Source organism: Chelonia mydas, chromosome 2, assembly GCF_015237465.2.
Source record: "Chelonia mydas isolate rCheMyd1 chromosome 2, rCheMyd1.pri.v2, whole genome shotgun sequence".
Taxonomy (NCBI): Eukaryota; Metazoa; Chordata; order Testudines; family Cheloniidae; genus Chelonia; species Chelonia mydas.
Window position 1 is genome coordinate 50,908,363 of NC_057850.1, and position 18,807 is coordinate 50,927,169.

The 18,807-nt window shown below is 42.0% G+C and overlaps 1 protein-coding gene across 6 annotated transcripts in view; it reads left to right on the forward strand.

Annotated features, from left to right (window-relative positions):
• Positions 1–18,807, forward strand: part of PAG1 (phosphoprotein membrane anchor with glycosphingolipid microdomains 1) — a 175,114-nt gene that overhangs the window by 121,255 nt on the left and 35,052 nt on the right. For all 6 annotated transcript variants that reach the window (XR_005224284.2, XM_043539431.1, XM_043539430.1 and 3 more), the window contains one exon: positions 17,506–17,717. Coding sequence is in view for 5 of the 6 variants with exons in the window: in XM_043539431.1 (XP_043395366.1) it covers positions 17,593–17,717 (125 nt within the window). In the remaining variant the exon portion in view is untranslated. The remainder of the gene's footprint in view (positions 1–17,505; positions 17,718–18,807) is intronic.

Sequence of the window (18,807 nt, forward strand, 5' to 3'; positions counted from 1 at the left end):
GATCCTGACCTCCTGGTTTCTTGACTCTTGGTAACTGGTTCCTGCCCTCCGAACTGTGACCCAATCCTGAACTCCTCGTAACCCACCTCTGCCTGCCTCCTGACACGTGTCTCTTGGTTCCAACCCTCCCGTTTGTCACTTGACTCCGATCTCCTGGTGTTCCAACTTGGCCTGGTTCCTGGTAATTGGCTCCTGGAACCTGGATCCTCAGCCCATACCTGAGGCTAACCACTAGGCATGGCTGCCCATGCCCCAGCCTTGACACTATGGCAAGAAATAATGCTGTTACAGAAGATTCAAGAAAGACAACTGTGATGGTTTAGACATGTGTCAAGAATGGACCCAGAAAGGATACCATACGTGGCAATACATACCAGACTGCAAGGAACCAGAAACAGAGGAAGACTGAAGAGAAGTTGGATAGACATGGTGAAGAGTGACATAGAACAAAAAGGTTTAAAGATAAATGAAGCCATGAAGCTGACACAAGATATGAAGTCTTTTCACCCCTTTTTCCAGCCCATTGGTGCTTTTGAGCTGATGGCCAGCAATAAAGGAGAGACAAGCTAGCTAGGCTTTTTGAATATCGCAGATGTAACAGGCTATTGGAGAGACTGGAACCTCTGTATACTGTGTCTATCAGAGTGGTTTTGCAAAGCAGAGCTGTGATATTTTGATAACTGGGAACACACAAACTATCTTCAAGTCATGTTCTTATATAACCTAGCAATCTCGCACAGCTTGATAATGGTAGTCTATTCCAGTCAGTTTTATTCCCAAGTACCAAAACAGGCCCAGTCATGCAAGCCCTCTGCATGTAGAATTCCCATCAATGTCATGTGGGGAAGGCTTGCAGACTGGGCCTTAATTACGTTCAGGTCTAGTTACTGTAGCAGTTCTTGAGAAGCAACTTTTGTCTCTATTTGTTCTCATTAAATAGACACTATCAAGTCAAGCAACTTTAGATTTTGTAAATTGAAGAATCTAGGACATTAAAGAATTGAAAGATCTAAATACTAATGGAAAGTTTTTTGTGAGACTTAAAAAAAAAAAAACCATCATGGGAGCAGGGTTTTGATGGATGCTGTTGGAGTGTTTGAGGAGTGGGAAGGTTGAATTACATTCTCTTTCCCAAAATGAACACCCTCTTGCATTGTTTGAAGCCCAAATATTGCAAGCATGTTAGCACATAGGAACCTGAAAGTGAATTGACTGGAAATTGACAAAAATGACACTGGCTTGTCCATTTTTGTGATCCAGTCTCAGGAGTACAGGTGCCATTGTGTTGGATTCTGTAGAAGAACCTACATATAGACAGAAGTTGAAACAAATGCAGAAAATAAAAAAAGTATAAAATTGTTTTAATAACTAGTTTTAGTATAACAGTTAGAATCATAGAAATGTGGAGCTGGAAGGGATCTGAAGAGGTCATCTAGTCCATCCTCCCATGCTGAGGCAGGACCAAATATACCTAAACCATCCCTGACAAGTATTTGTCTAATCTGTTCTCAAAAACCTCCAATGACAGGGATTCCACAATCTCCGTTGGAAGCCTGTTCCAGAGCTTTATTATCCTTATCCTTTCAGGGAAGGGGTTGGAGTGGGGGCAGGGAAGGGGTGGGAAGAGGTGGGGCAGGGTTGGGGCCTCACGGAAGGGGTGGAGTGGGGGTGAGGGCGGGGCAGCGGGGGGTGATCGGGCCAATGTACTAGTCCTCATATGGCCCTCATGGTCATTTGAGTTTGAGACCCCTGGTCTAGATGGCTTATAACTGAATTTTAATGAAGCGGTTGTAAAAGACCTACAGCAGACCTAAAAGACTGAATTAAAATGCCATGGGAATGTTCAAAATCTCATTAAAAAGAAAAGGAGTACTTGTGGCACCTTAGAGACTAATAAATTTATTTGAGCATAAGCTTTCGTGAGCTACAGCTCATTTCATCGGATGTAGCTCACGAAAGCTTATGCTCAAATAAATGTGTTAGTCTCTAAGGTGCCACAAGTCCTCCTTTTCTTTTTGTGAATACAGACTAACACGGGTGCTACTCTGAAACCTGTCAAAATCTCATCGTATGCCTCTCTGCTCCACTGCTAAAGTGATGTTATGCTGCCACCTTGTGGTCATGGCTGATGCATGTTTGATTCAACAACAACAAATATTTCAGTCAGTTGAATTATTGTTTTAGCTAAACATTGAGGTACATCTTTTCCTGCAGGGATGTACCTGTATGCAGTGAATAGTCATATTGCATAGCTTTCCATTGGTATGGTTGGATCATTTTTGAGACAGATGTCTACCTTGAAAAATAACTAGAAAAAATTCCTGTTCACATCCAAGTGGAATAAAACCTTTGGTTTATTCCCAGAATTCAGACACCAGCATCACTGTAACATAGCTACTGTAACTAGGTGTTAGGCTCTGACCAAGGGGCCTGGATCAAAATCTCAGATACAGATTGTTAAGGTTCCTTCCCCACTTTGAACTCTAGGGTACAGATGTGGGGACCTGCATGAAAACCTCCTAAGCTTACTTTTACCAGCTTAGGTTAAAACTTCCCCAAGGTACAAACTATTTTATCTTTTGTCCTTATACTTTATCGCTGCCACCACCAAACGTCTAACAGGTATATAACTGGGAAAGAGCCCTTTGGAAACTTCTTTCCCCCCAAAATCCTCCCAAACTCTACACCCCCTTTCCTGGGGAAGGTTTGATAAAAATCCTCACCAATTTGCATAGGTGAACACAGACCCAAACGCTTGGATCTTAAGATCAATAAAAATAACTATCAGATTCTTAAAAGAAGAATTTTAATAGAAGAAAAAGTAAAAAGAATCACCTCTGTAAAATCAGGATGGTAAATACCTTACAGGATAATCAGATTCAAAACATAGAGAATCCCTCTAGGCAAAACCTTAAGTTACAAAAAGACACAAAAAACAGGAATGTCCATTCCATTCAGCACAGCTTATTTTCTCAGCCATTTAAAGAAAACAGAATCTAACGCATATTTAGCTAGATTACTTACTAAGTTCTAAGACTCCATTCCTGTTCTGTTCCCAGCAAAAGCATCACACAGACAGACAGAGCCTTTGTTTCTCCCCCCCTCCAGCTTTGAAAGTATCTTGTCTCCTCATTGGTCATTTTGGTCAGGTGCCAGCGAGGTTATCCTAGCTTCTTAACCCTTTACAGGTGAAAGGGTTTTTCCTCTGGCCAGGAGGGATTTTAAAGGTGTTTACCCTTCCCTTTATATTTATGACACAGATATTCCCAGGTTTCAATGAAATTAAAATCTAGATCAGGGATCGGCAACCTTTGGCACGTGACCCATCAGGGTAAGCCCGTGGCGGGCCGGGATGGTTTGTTTACCTACAGTGTCTGCAGGTTCAGCCAATCGCAATTCCCACTGGCCGCGGTTCGCTGTCCCAGGCCAATGGGGGCTGCGGGAAGAGGTGGCCCGGCCCGCGTCGCTTCCCACAGCCCCCATTGGCCTGGAATGGTGAACCGCAGCCAGTGGAAGCTGCAATCCGCTGAACCTGCAGACGTGGCAGGTAAACAAACCGGCCCGGCCCACCAGGGGCTTTCCCTGGTGGGCCAGCTGCCAAAGGTTGCTGATCCCTGATCTAGATCCAAACTTTGCAGCTTGGGCTCATCTCTAGTTTTCTGCCACATAAACTGTTAGAAATTTCCTTTCAATGCAATCACTAAAAATCAAGGCAACCCTCTCCAACCTCATTTCATGTCTTAGTCTCTGAGCCTCATAATACTCCAGAGCACTCAGAATTTTCAGCTCCACAACAAAGTCCCTGTGGCAGGGTCAGCTTCCACAACACCCTTTGTGCCCACTACAGCACTGCTCATCCTACCTCACTTTCCCTCTCTCTTTTCAATTGTCAGCAGCCACCTCCAACATGGTCTGGTGCTGCGGTGACTTAGCCCTCTGACTAAGTCAAGTCACACCAGAGTTCCTCCCGTTCTGGGGTATCAAAATTCAAATATCACAAACTCAAAAAGGAGGGTCATCCACCCATCTCTTTGACCAGGTTCTGCCCTTCAGCTGCTAGGGTCTGTCTCTTCCAGAGGGCACTCACCTGGGTTCCCTGCTTCAGGCTTACCTTCCCTCCAGGAGGCTTTGTCTGCCTACAGTTCAACTCAGCTCCCTGGCACCAGCCACCCTTCTCTCACTGAGTGAGAAGGCAGAGATCTGCTCTCTTTCCCAATCAGCCCCCAACAGAGCCAGGTTCAGACCCTGTAGCTCCTCCTTCCAGGCCTGACACCTACTGTAGGGTTAGCAGGGTGATGCTGATTGAGTCCACAGGCTCTCATTAACCCCTTCTTGGCCAGTGGGGGGTTGGTACACCGCATCGCACTCCCTTTCACCTTCATACAACCACTCACATTGCACACCTCCAACTTCGCTAAATCATGCTCAAATGAGCAACGTGAACACCAACCTCAGAATTATTTTAGGTGGAAATAACACATTATTCACTCATAGAAAGTAAAGGTATCTTTTAATGGTAAGATGTCTCAGCCATGCTGAGGTTGGAGATAAGATTGTGCATTCAAGTGTATCTTTGAGGAGTTGGCTGTATGCATTATGGTTAGTGGTATATAGGTTCCCTCCGTGGCTTATACCTGATACATAAAAAAGTATATGAAAATTCCCATAATGTGCAATACTATTCAAGGACAGGGTTGGGAGTGTGGGGATATAATTACTTCCCAGTTGCTGTTGGCTGTTGGTTTTGAAGTATGAGCATCAATAACCATTAACATTTTATCCCACCAAATGTAACTGCAAATGTCCTTCCTATCCATATGTCTTATCCTCATCTTTATTATTATTATTCAGAATTTGGTATCACCCACAGTGTGCTACAAGCTTTCTAAATGCAGTTCAATTTACAGTTCTTTCTCTGAAGAAAGTACAATTTTAAAAATATCTTACAGTCTAAAAAGGTTTTCAGAGATTTTTCAAAACTGTTCAGCTAAATAATATCCAGTCAGTGAGTTACCCAGAGGTATCACCTATTTAATGTATTAGGAGCATCTCAATGGTATTTCTAAGGAAAGGTCAAAGTAATGAAGTCTGGCGATCTTTTAGAGACAGTAGTAGTATTTTTAAGCCCAGCAGTTGAAAGATTGCATACACACCTTCATTTATAGTAACCCTGATTATATTCAGCACTGAAATATAATCACATGAGCAAAGGTGATGAGAACAGCAAAGAAAAATATCTTCTTTCTAGAGCAAATAAACACCAGAGGGCAGCGCAGTAAAACATTTCCTTCAGAAGCAACAGCTAATCCTTAAGAAACATAAACTGTTAAAAATAGTTTGAGATTGTTGAGTTTCAGAGTAACAGCCGTGTTAGTCTGTATTCGCAAAAAGAAAAGGAGTACTTGTGGCACCTTAGAGACTAACCAATTTATTTGAGCATAAGCTTTCATGAGCTACAGCTCACTTCATCGGATGCATACTGTGGAAAGTGTAGAAGATCTTTTTATATACACACAAAGCATGAAAAAATACCTCCTCCCACCCCACTCTCCTGCTGGTAATAGCTTATCTAAAGTGACCACTCTCCTTACAATGTGTATGATAATCAAGGTGGGCCATTTCCAGCACAAATCCAGGGTTTAACACGAACGTCGGGGGGGGGGGTAGGAAAAAACAAGGGGAAATAGGTTACCTTGCATAATGACTTAGCTACTCCCAGTCTCTATTCAAGCCTAAGTTAATTGTATCCAATTTGCAAATGAATTCCAATTCAACAGTTTCTCGCTGGAGTCTGGATTTGAAGTTTTTTTGTTTTAATATTGCGACCTTTAGGTCTGAGATCGAGTGACCAGAGAGATTGAAGTGTTCTCCAACTGGTTTATGAATGTTATAATTCATAATGAATGTTTTGAGATTGTTGAGTGGCCACTGGCTGTTCCATAGCTAAGCTCGCAGCAAAGTTTCTGTTTAAAGCTGGGTTTTGCAACTTTTCTAAAATTCACAGTATTAAAGGTTTGATTTAAACTCCACAAGGGAAACTCTCACAGTTCAGACCAAATGTATTAACACTTTAATGTCCAGGCCTTCACTTGTAACATTATTTCCCTAAATGAAATTTCTCTTTTTTAAGAGAAAGCAGAAAGTCTACAAGGAATGGAAGGTGGGAGAAGGGATCAGCAAGGAAAGCCACCTCTTGGAGGTCAGAAAGTGTAGGGATAATGTGAGAACTGCCTAAAGCCAAGCAGAGTTGGACTTTGAAAAGAGAATTCAAACCAACAGTAAAAGGTTCTATAGTCATATAAATAAGAAGAAAACAAGGAAAGAAGAAGTGGGACTGCTAAGTACTGAGGATGGGGTGGACATTAAAGATTATCTAGGCACGGCCCATCTCCTAAACAAATACTTTTCCTCAGTTTTTAATGTGGCTAATCATAGGATCATAGAATATCAGGGTTGGAAGGGACCTCAGGAGGTCATCGAGTCTAACCCCCTGCTCAAAGCAGGACCAATCCCCAACTAAATCATCCCATCCAGGGCTTTGTTAAGCCTGACCTTGAAAACCTCTAAGGAAGGAGATTCCACCACCTCCCTAAGTAACCCATTCCAGTGCTTCACCACTCTCCTAGTGAAAACGTTTTTCCTAACATCCAACCTAAACCTCCTGCACTGCAACTTGAGACCATTACTCCTCGTTCTGTCATCTGGTACCACTGAGAACAATCTAGATCCATCCTCTTTGGAACCCCCTTTCAGGTAGTTGAAAGCAGCTATCAAATCCCCCCTCATTCTTCTCTTCTGCAGACTAAACAATCCCAGTTCCCTCAGCCTCTCCTCATAAGTGATGTGCTCCAGCCCCCTAATCATTTTTGTTGCCCTCCGCTGGACTCTTTCCAATTTTTCCACATCCTTGTTGTAGTGTGGGGCCCAAAACTGGACACAGTATTCCAGATGAGGAATTTGACCAATGTCAAATAGAGGGGAATGATCACGTCCCTCGATCTGCTGGCAGTGCCTCTACTTATACAGCCCCAAATGCCGTTAGCCTTCTTGGCAACAAGGGCACACTGTTGACTCATATCCAGCTTCTCGTCCGCTGTAACCCCTAGGTCCTTTTCTCCAGAACTGCTGCCTAGCCATTCGGTCCCTAGTCTGTAGCAGTGCATGGGATTCTTCTGTCCTAAGTGCAGGATTCTGCACTTGTTCTTGTTGAACCTCATCAGATTTCTTTTAGCCCAATCCTCTAATTTGTCTAGGTCCCTTTGTATCCCATCCCTACCGTCCAGCATATCTACCACTCCTCCGAGTTTAGTGTCAGTGAAGAGGCTAGGGGTAGTGGCAGGGTAGCTAATGGCAACAAGGATATGGAGGTAGAAATTACCACATCCAAGGTGGAAGTCAAACTCAAGCAGTTTAATGGGACTAAATCAGGGGACCCAGATAATCTCCATCCAAGAATATTAAAGGAACTGGCACATGAAATTGCAAGCCCAGTAGCAAGGATTTTTAATGAATCTGTAAACATGGGGGTCATACCCTGTGACTGGAGAATTGCTATTTACAGTTCCTATTTATAAGAAAGGGAGAAAAAAGTGACCCAGGAAACTACAGGTCTGTTAATTTGACCTCAATTTTATGGAAGGTCTTGGAGCAAATTTTGAAAGAGAAAGTAGTTAAGGACATGGAGGTGAATAGTAATTGGGATAAAACACAACTTGGTTTTACAAAAGGTAGGTCGTGCCAGACTAACCTGATCTCTTTCTTTGAGATGATAACTGATTTTTTAGACAAAGGAAATGCACTAAATCTAATCTACCTGGATTTCAGTAAGGCATTTGATACAGTTCCAGATGGGAAATTATTAGTTAAATTGGAGAAGATGGGGATTAATACAAGAATTTAAAGGTGGATAAGGAACTGGTTAAAGGAGAGACTACAATGGATCAGATTTGAAAGATGAACTCTCAGGCTGGAGGGAGGTTACTAGTGGAGTTCCACAGGGATCGGTCTTGGGACCAATCTTATTAATATTTTTATTACTGACTTTGCACAAAAAGTGGAAATGTGCTAATAAAATTTGTGGATGACACAAAGCAGGGAGGTATTGCCAGTATGGAGGAGGACCAGAATTTCATACAAGAAGATCTGGATGACCTTGTAAACTGGAGTAATAGAAATGGGTTGAACTTTAATAGTGCAAAGTGAAAGGTCATGCATTTAGGGTAGGGGTGGGCAAACTTTTTGGCCCGAGGGCCACATCTGTGTGGGGAAACTGCATGCAGGGCCATGAATGTAGGGCTAGGGCAGGCAGAGGATGGGTGTGGGGTGTACGAGGGGGCTCAGGGCAGGGGGTTGGGGTGCAGGAAGCAGTGCAGAGTGCGGGAGGGAACTCAGGGCAGGGGTACAGGGAGGGGCACGGAGTGCGGGAGGGGGCTCAGGGCAGGATTTTGGGGGCTCAGGGCAGGGGGTTGAGGTACAGGAGGGGTGTGGCAGGGGGCTCAGGGTAGGGGGTTGGGGTGCAGGAGAGATGTGGCAGGGGTCTCAGGGCAGGGGGTTGGGGTGCGGGGTTCAGGAGGGGTTCGGGGTGCGGGCTCTGGCCCGGCACCACTTACCTGGAGCGGCACCGGGGTGGCAGTGGCGCATAGCGGGCCAGGGCAGGCTCCCTACCTGCTCTGACCCCACGCCACTCTCGGAAGCAGCCGGCACCACGTCTCTGTGATCCCTGGGATAGGGGGGCATAGGGCTCCGCACGCTGCCCTCGCCTGTGGGTACCTCCCCCGAAGCTCCCATTGACCGCGGTTCTCCATTCCCAGCCAATGGGAGCTGCAGGGGGCGGTGCCTGCAAGCAAGGGGAGCGTGCGGAGCCCCCTTCCCCCCCGCCCCCAGCAACATCCCCAGGGGCCACAGGAACGTGGTGCCAGCTGCTTCCAGGAGCAGCACAGGGCCCGTGGCACCATGGGGGTGGCAATCCCACAGGCCAGATCCAAAGCCCTGGTCGTAGTTTGCCCACCCCTGATTTAGGGACTAACAACAAGAATATTTGCTATAAGCTGAGATCGTATCAGTTGGAAGGGACAGAGCAGGAGAAAGACCTGGGTGTATTGTTTAATCATAGGATGAGTATGAGCCATCAGTGTTATGCCGCTGTGAAAAAGTCTCATGCAGTCAAAGGATGCAATAGGCGGGGTATTTCCAGTATAGGTAGGAAAGTGTTAATACCATTATACAAAGCACTGGTGAGACCTCATCTGGAATACCATGTGCAATTCTGGTCCCACATGTTTAAGAGAGAATAATTCAAACTGGAACAGATGCAGAGAAGGGCTGTTAGGATGATCTGAGGAATGGAAAACCTACTTCATGAGAGGAGACTCAGAGAGCTTGGCTTGTTTAGGCTAACCAAATGAAGGCTGAGGGCAGATATGAGTGCTCTCTATAAATACATCAGAGGGACAAAATACCAGGAAGGGAGAGCCATTATTTAAGATAAGCGCCAATGTGGACACAAGAACAAATGGATATAAACTGGCCATCAACAAATTCAGGCTTGAAATTAGAGGAAGGTTCCTAACCATCAGGAGTGAAGTTCTGGAACAGCCTTCTAAGGAGAACAGTGAGGGCAAATAACCTACCTGGCTACAAGATTGAGCTTGATAAGTTTATGGAGGGGATGGTATGATGGGACTGCCAACAATGGCATGTGGCCCGTCAGTGACTGCCAGTAGCAAAAATCCCCATTGGCCAAAGACAGGACACTAGATGTGGAGAACTCTGAGTTACTACAGGCAATTCTTTCCCAGGTATCTGCCTGGTGGGTTTGCCCACATGCTCAGAATCTAACTGATCGCCAGTAAGGGGATCAGCAAGGAATTTTCCCCCAGTCAGATAGAGACCCTGGGGATTTTTCGCCTTCCTCTGCAGCATGGGGCATGGGTCTTGCATTCCGTGAATTCTCTGTAACTTGAAGTCTTTAAACCATGATTTGAAGACTTCAGTAACTCAGCCAGAAGTTAGGAATCTATTACAGGAGTAAGGGGGTGAGGTTCTGTGGCCTGCAATGGGCAGGAGGTCAGACTAGACCAGGGGTTCCCAAACGGGAACGGCGAACCGCAGCCACTAGGAGCTGCGAGTGGCCATACCTGTGGATGCTCAGGTAAATAGAGCATCTCACGGCCTGCTAGGGGCTTACACTGAACAAGCCGCAAACCAAGTTTGGGAAGCCCTGGACTAGATGATCACAAAGATCCCTTTTGACCTTAAAGTCTATGAGTTTATAACATAATATTTTGAGTTAAGACCATTGGTTTAACTATCAAGCTAGTTAAGTTTCTATACTGTGCTCATCACCATACTTACCCCATTCTCTTAAAGACTCTAAATGCCATAACATGTAAGGCAATGTGCATCATACATCATCTTACAACATAAGCTGAATGAAAAAAGTAGTTTTAATGGCATTTTAGATAGGAGGAGCAGCACTCTAGTGGTTTATCAGTATCACTAAAAGCATGTGGAATTTAATCTATATATATACACCTGGGTATATTTTAATGGCGGTATTATTTATATATAAATATCTCCTTTGATTCATTCTCTCTGATCCCTCTTTTTTTTTAAATGTCTTTGTTACTCTCAGTTCCCGCTTATTCTATAACTTTTGAGTGCTGTACCAATTTCTTCAAAGTCTGTAATCTTCCTGCGGTCCTCTTTGTTCCATGCCCCAGACTCCGTTATCACTCTCCTTAACTCAGATATTAACTTTGCTAGGAAGGCCAGCAATTTTAGAATATATATAAATAAACCCACCATTAAAATATTTATATATATAAATATATATAATATAAAGAAATATGTTGAAAGGTTTCTAGGCCCTTTTCACTGCTGTGATCTCAACCCGCAGTGTTTTAAAAACTGAAATTGAAAACTGGCCACATTTTAATGTAGCACTGACCTTTTGGCTGTGCTGGGTTCTGTCCTGTAGGGTTTCATAATCACTTTATTCTTCATAAGCACCTTGAACAAGTAACTGGTGTCTCCAGTATTCACCTCTTCCCTTTCACTGATGGTGAAAGTTTTAAGTCTGTACTTTGTCTCTTCCACAGTGGAATGACTCCAGTTTCTGTCCTTGGCTTCCTTCTCTTCTCAATTTATCTTCCGCCCAGTAGGATTTCTCATTTCTAGCTTCAACCTTGCCAATCACTCTTAAACAGCTGACATTCAAACAAATATCTCCGTTGACTCACTCTCTCTGATCCCTCTTTTTTTTAAAACCTCTTTGTTGCTCTCAGTTCTCTTAGTTCCTGCTTATTCCATAACTTTCGAGTGCTATACCAATTTCTTCAAAATCTGTAATCTTTCTGTGGTCGTCTTTGTTCCATGCCTCAGACTCCGTTATCACTCTCCTTAACTTAGATATTAACTTTGCTAGCAAGGCCAGTAATTTTAGAATATAATTGTAGAATAGGAAAAGGCACCTTTCCTGCCATATATGCCCATAGATATTACATAATCAAATCCATTTTCTTGGGGACCATGCAGGATTATTCCCTGGGGCTGGTGGAAAAATCATATTTAATTTCCATGAAAAATGTCAAATAAAATGAACATTTTTTGTTTCATTCAAAAAATTACTGAAATTTTTGATTCTTAAATGAAAAAGTCCAAATGCAATTAAATGAAGAAGTTGTTTGTTTTCTTCTCTTTTTTCCCCCTCTTTTTTTCCAGTGCATAAAAAATGGGGGGATGCTGAAAAGGGGAGCAATGCAACGTTCTTTTCCTCACATTTTCTTTTCGTTGTTATTGTTTTTTTCCTTGCCCAGTGGAGGAAAAGGAGGGAAAGCTAGAATTAAAAAATAGAGAAAGTTGAGGGAAAGAGTTTTTCCAGGTTTTAATTCCCACTTTCTTTCCCCTTTTTATTTTTGTCTCTTTTTTTCCCAGTAAGGGGAAAAAGGAAGAAAGGGGGAAAACTGAAAAACAAAATAAAATTAATCAAAAAATTCCCAGATAAAAAAAATCTGAAACTTTTGATTCAATCAAAAAGCCATTTTTCATCAAAAGTTTCCAGCAAAAATTTTGAGCCAGTTCTTTTGTTCCTTTCAGTATATTATCTTGTGTTTTTAAAGTGCCAGGTAATGAGTATTCCAACACTTTCCTTTTGAGACTGTTCCACAGCCTAATACCCCTCACTATCAGTAGAGCCCTGCAAATCAGCGGATATCCACAGACCATGTAGGAACATAAGAACACAAGAATGGCCACTGGGTCAGACCAAAGGTCCATCCAGCCTAGTATCCTGTCTTCCAACAGTGGCCAGTGCCAGGTGCCCCAGAGGGAGTGAACCTAACAGGTAATGATTAAGTGATCTCTCTCCTGCCATCCATCTCCACCCTCTGACAAACAGAGGCTAGGGACACCATTCCTTACCCATCCTGGCTAATAGCCATTAATGGACTTAACCTCCATGAATTTATCCAGTTCTCTTTTAAACCCAGTTATAGTCCTAGCCTTCACAACCTCCTCAGGCAAGGAGTTCCACAGGTTGACTCTGCGCTGAGTGAAGAAGAACTTCCTTTTATTTGTTTTAAACCTGCTACCCATTAATTTCATTTGGTGGCCTCTAGTTCTTATATTATGGGAACAAGTAAATAACTTTTTCTTATTCACTTTCTCCACACCACTCATGATTTTATGTACATCCCCCCTTAGTCTCCTCTTTTCCAAGCTGAAAAGTCCTAGCCTCTTTAATCTTTCCTCATATGGGACCCGTTCCAAACCCCTAATCATTTTAGTTGTCCTTTTCTGAACTTTTTCTAATGCCAGTGTATCTTTTTAGAGATGAGGGGACCACATCTGTATGCAGTATTCAAGATGTGGGCGTACCATGGATTTATATAAGGTCAATAAGATATTCTCTGTCTTATTCTCTATCCCTTTTTTAATTATTCCTAACATCCTGTTTGTTTTTTTGACTGCCGCTGCACACTGCGTGGACGTCTTCAGAGAACTATCCACGATGACTCCAAGATCTTTCTCCTGATTAGTTGTAGCTAAATTAGCCCCCATCATATTGTATGTATAGTTGGCGTTATTTTTTCCAATGTGCATTACTTTACATGTGTGCGGGTCACAGATGTGCATACAAATTTTGTATCCGTGAAGGGCTCTAACTACCAGATAAATATTTTCTGACATTTAGCCTAATTTTTTCCTGTCTCAGTTTCATTCCATTACTCTTCGTTATATCCATGTATCACACTAACTCCTCAGCATCCTTTGTATTCACAGCTTTAAATATTTTTAGTTTGTCTCCACTTTTTTGTCTCGTGGCCAAGCTACAGATATAAAACTCCACCTCAAAGTCAGTCCTTTTAGGGCCACAATAATTTCTATTGCTCTTCTTTGAACCTCATCCACTTTATCAACTTGACCCACCTTATGTCTTTTGTGACTTCTCTCTCACTACCCTTTTTCTCCGAAAACAAATGTGTTGCAATTGAACAGAGTAAATATGAATCCCCTAGTAGGATATCCTGAGTATTTATTCCCCTTTATGGGCCTAATTTTCCTGCACCACTGAAATCAATGGGACTTTTGTCATTGATTTCAACAGGAGCAGGATCAAGCCCTATGTGAACTATCTCCTTATTACCTTGATCACCTTGATCCTTGGGCCTTAAGCCCTCATATAGATTGCACAGATCACAACATGTCTTCCATTCTTCTCGTATCCTGGCCTTCCTTCTCCATGTGCAGCCATGTCTTTTCACAATAAAATCTTCCCATCTTTTTGGAGGTCAGCTGAGTGGTCGTTTCAGTTCCCATGGGTACCACTTGGCAACAGCTGCAGGCCATCGATTGTCAGTGAGCTTCACTATATGCCCGGCCCATCGCATTTTACTATGCCTGCTCTCAAAGACGACATCCTGCACTCCACTCTGCTGTCTGATCACTTCACTGAGGACTGAGTTGCTACAGATGGCAAATCAGAGACAGCAGCCAAAAATATCCGACGAGGCAATCTTGAAAGCAAACATTTCCAAGGAAGACTGGAGTCTTACACATAACTGTGATGAGAATTATAAAAACTTCACTGATAAGTTGAGGCAATGTGTGAAATTAGCCGAGAAAGAAAGACTGAAAAGAGTGAAGGGAAGAATCTCGGAGGAAATGCTCTAAATGCTAGAGAAGTGGAGGAATATGAAGCGAAATGATGGTGACAAACTTGAGTACTCCCACCTCCTGCAAGTTGATAAGAAGAAGACTAAAAGAGGACTTCGAGAAGTACCAAAATGAAAGGCCTTTAAAGACGACTGAAGATCACAGAAGCCTCAAAAAATGCAAAAAGGAATTGATGCTGTACAGGTCAACAGTAATGGCCCTGAAGAACAGGGACGGAAAACCAGTGATTGACAGAATAGAGATGGAAGCAGTCTGCAAAGATTTTTAAACTGAACTGTTCGCATCTCAGATAAATGTCCCAGTACCAACACTTCAACAGACCAACGAGCATTTACTCCCAGTCCTTGTCAGCGAAGTCTGACCTGCAGTTCACCAAATGAAGGAGGGAAAAGCTCCAGGTAAAGATGGACTGACAATTGAAATGATAAGAGCTTGAGGCCAAGACCTCTGGGAAACCCTTGCTAAGAGGTTTAGCGGTTACTTGGAAATGCAGAAGACACCATCTAGCTGGAAGGAGTCCAACACCATTTTGCTGTACAAGAAGAGCAATCACGAAGATCTAAAGAACTATTGTCCAATATGCCTGCTCTCACATATCTACAAGCTGTTCACCTTTTTACCATTCTTATCATTTTGATGTTATGTCCTCCTAGTGTTTGAAACCCTTGCTTTTATGAAAAAAAATTTATCTCATCAGCTTTATTGAACCCTTTCATAATCTTGAAAATTTGAAAGTCTACTTTTCTGCCCTTACCTTTCCACCAACAACAAAGGCCATCTTCATCAAAGGCTCAATCTTGCTATGTCATAGGAGATCCAAAAGAAATAACAGTTCCTGAGATCAATGATGACCAGCAATGGGTGTGGCTCCCTCTACAGAGAGAGATGGCCCCAAATTCAGTAGAAATTATTGGGTGGACAGATAACAAAGGGCAAGCACAATGGGACTTGTATGTCCTTGCACATGATGGAGCACAGCTCTGTGGTGACTTTCTTCCTGGACTGTGTCTGTTCAGGGCATGCTAACTGGGTCCACAAGCAATGCCGCATCTCCTTAGGAGTCAGCATGGTTTTTACTGTTCTTCTGACTGGCCACAATGTGAGTACATGGATGCTTGGGTTGGTTGGAGCTATGGGTTCTGCACCTCAGTCCACCCAGGGAAAAGCCCTTTTTAATGTGGGCTTTATCCAGCTCCTTAAGGGGAAAAAATACCAGGACAATGTGCAATGCAGATTCCCTTCCTACCCTGTGTTCCTCCTGCTACTCTGATCTTTCTAACCCCTGTAGTATTTTTCCTTTGATGTGAATGGTCTTTTCTGGGAGATGAATCTTTGGTTGAGGGTTTTGCACTGGCATAATAGTGTGGTTTTGCGGAACTGTAGTGTAGTAGCTAATTGAGATTGCAACTAATGAGTGCACTGCTGCTTTGGAAATATTTATAAGACGGGATCAATTCTCAGTTCTTCACTGAGCTACATCCAGCCCTTGTTCTTTATTGTTATGTTTTCACGCTGACGGAGAAACATCATTGACCTTTTTCTAAGTGTTATAGCTCATCATCATGTTTCCTCATCTTGAACTGTTTGCCAGGTTATAAATTAACTCCGCATATCCTGTTTTGAAATTATGATGGCATAATGTAATCCATTTAAAAAAAAAACTGTTTTGAATACCAAAGAAAAACTTTACAATATACAAATGGCATTAGACTGAACCATGTCTCAAGGGCTCCCGCAATGAACAAAATAATTTGATTTATAGGCTCTTGTGTAGCAAAAGTATTGTTGATTCAGGTAGTTGGAGGGGAAAGCCCCATCTCAACTCTTCTCATGTGTTATTCTGGAGTTTCTACTAAGCTCGAAAGTAATTTTGAATTCAGTTTTATTATTCTTGAGCCCAAGGCAGTCCAATAAAAGTAATAACGTTTTACACAGAGAAAATTAACTCTAATTATAATCCCTATGCAGGAAGTGTTTTATGATATTCCATTTAGATTTACCTTGCTTGTTTGACATTAGAGCTGGGCAGAATTTTTCAGACAAAAGCTTTTTTTACTGAAAAATGCAGGTTTGGGTTGACTGGAACATTTTGCGACTTCATGTCAAATTCACTTAATGATTTATGTCAAAAATGAAACAAAATAAATATTTCAAAAAAGGTAAAATATTTTGACTTTTTGATTCAAAATGACACATTTAAAATTTTACTTCAGTTTTGTTTTAAAAAACTTAAAAAGCAATTAAAAACTTAAAGCAAATTGAAATGTTTCATTTTAAGTCAAACAAAATGTTTCATTCAACCCAGAAACAAAATATTTTTGACTTTCTCAGTTTGCTGAAAAATTATAATTTTGGGTTGACCTGAAACAATTTTTTAATTAATGTTCAGTTCAGCCCTTAAACCAAAAAAACAGCTACGCATACAGCTCTACTTATTTAACAGATGGTCCCATGCAGGCAGCAGACACTGAGAACTGGGAAGAGAGGAGGCGCCATATAAACCATTTTTTTTCTTGGCAACTTTGCAGAATTTTTCGATGTGTTTGAAAATGCACTTACTAAAATCATTATTAACAATTATAGATGGAGAATGGACTGCTTTAGTACCTGGCAATTGACATTTGGGGCTATTTTTTCCAAAATACAAGTACTGAGATTATGCTACTTTCATCTACTTGAAGATTGTTGATATTTGATCATTTCTGTTAATATTTGACAGGTTTTTTCTATGTTAGTATCAGGAGCTTACTGAAGACGTATTTTTGTTAGTCTTCCTGTTCTTAGAACAATTTTTTATAGAATCATACAAATGTAGGGCTGGAAGGGACCTCGAGAGGTCATCTAGTCCAGTCCCCTGCACTGTGGCAGGACCAAGTAAATCTAGACCATCCCTGACAGTTGTTTGTTCAATCTGTTCTTCAAAACCTCCTATGATCGGGGAGTCCATAATCTCCCTTGGAAGCGTATTCCAGAGTTCAACTACCTGTATGGTTAGAAAGTTTTACCTAATATCTAATCTAAATTTCCCTTGCTGCAGATTAGGCCTATTACTTCTTGTCCTACCTTCAGTGGACATGGAGAACAACTGATCAGTCCTCTGTATAATAGCACTTACCATATTTGAAGACTGTTATCAGGTCCTCCCTCAGTCTTTTCTCAAAATTAAACACGTACTGTTTTTTAACCTTTCCTCATGGGTCAAGTTTTCTATAAACTGAGCATGTTTAGTCTTTGTAGACTATATTTGAAGATCTCTTTTTGTCAGACCTGTAATTGTCAGTCTATCTTCAAAATCCATAACAATTTCTAAAAACATTGTTCTCTTTGCAGAAAGAGAAGGTGCTTTCACCACAGATGCCAGCATTCTTCAAGGATTAATCCCTTCATCCTTAAATTACACTAGCTCCTATTAATATCATGGGACCTGACGGTGGTTTCCTAAGCAGTGGACAACTTCATGTCATTGTGTGGGGAAGTTTGGCAGCTGTGACAACACTCTTATTCCTTACTTTCCTCATCTTTCTGTGCTCCAGCTGTGACAGGTAAGATTCAGTGCATCAGGAGGCAATAAAGATAAAAAGAAGGAAATGTGACAGAGGGAGTCCTGTTGCATTTTTTGTTAAGGTATAAATAAAGGAAAATCCTACTCTCATCATAATATGCTCTCGTTAGTTCTAGGGTAAATATTTTTATACTGTACGTATAGCATGGATTGAAGTCATTTAATTTACAACCAAGTAGCAAGAACGGCTAAAATTACAAAAAATCCTAAAAATGGGCCACAAACCAAAGTAGTTTATTGGCCAGTTTTCTTCACATGAAATTGCAAGCCCAATAGCAAGGATTGTTAATGAATCTGTGAATTCGGGGGTCAGACCCTATGACTGGAGAATTGCTAATATAGTACCTATTTTTAAAAAAGGAAAAAAGGTGATCCAGGAAACTAAATGCCTGTTAGTTTGACCTCAATTGTATGCAAGGTCTTGGAACAAATTTTGAGAGAGAAAATAGTTAAGGCCATAGAGGTAAAGAGTAATTAGGATAAAATACAACATGGATTTACAAAAGGTAGATCATGCAAGACCAACCTGATCTCTTTCTTTGAGAAGATAACTGATGTTTTGTACAAAGGAAATGCAGTTGATCTAATCTACCTGCATTTCAGTAAGGCATTTGATACAGTTCCAGATGGGAAATTATTAGTTAAATTGGAGAAGATGGGGATTAATGAGAATTGAAAGGTGGTTAAGGAGCTGGTTAAAGGGGAGACTACAGTGGATCAGACTGAAAGGTGAACTTGTCAGGCTGGAGGGAGGTTACTAGTGGAGTTCCTCAGGGATCAGTCTTGGGACAAATCTAATTCAACATTTTCAGTAATGACCTTGGCACAAAAAGTGGAAGTGTGCTAATGAAATTTGTGGATGACACAAAGTTGGGAGGTATTGCCAATACGAGCATAGCCGCTGACTCCATGGGTGCTCCGGGGGCTGGAGCACCCACGGGGAATAATTAGTGGGTGCTCTGCACCCACTGACAGCCAAGCTCCCCTCACCCCACGCTCCAGCTCCTCCTCCTCCCCTGAGGGCTACTGAAGTGATCAGAGGAATGGAAAACCTACCTTATGAGAGGAGA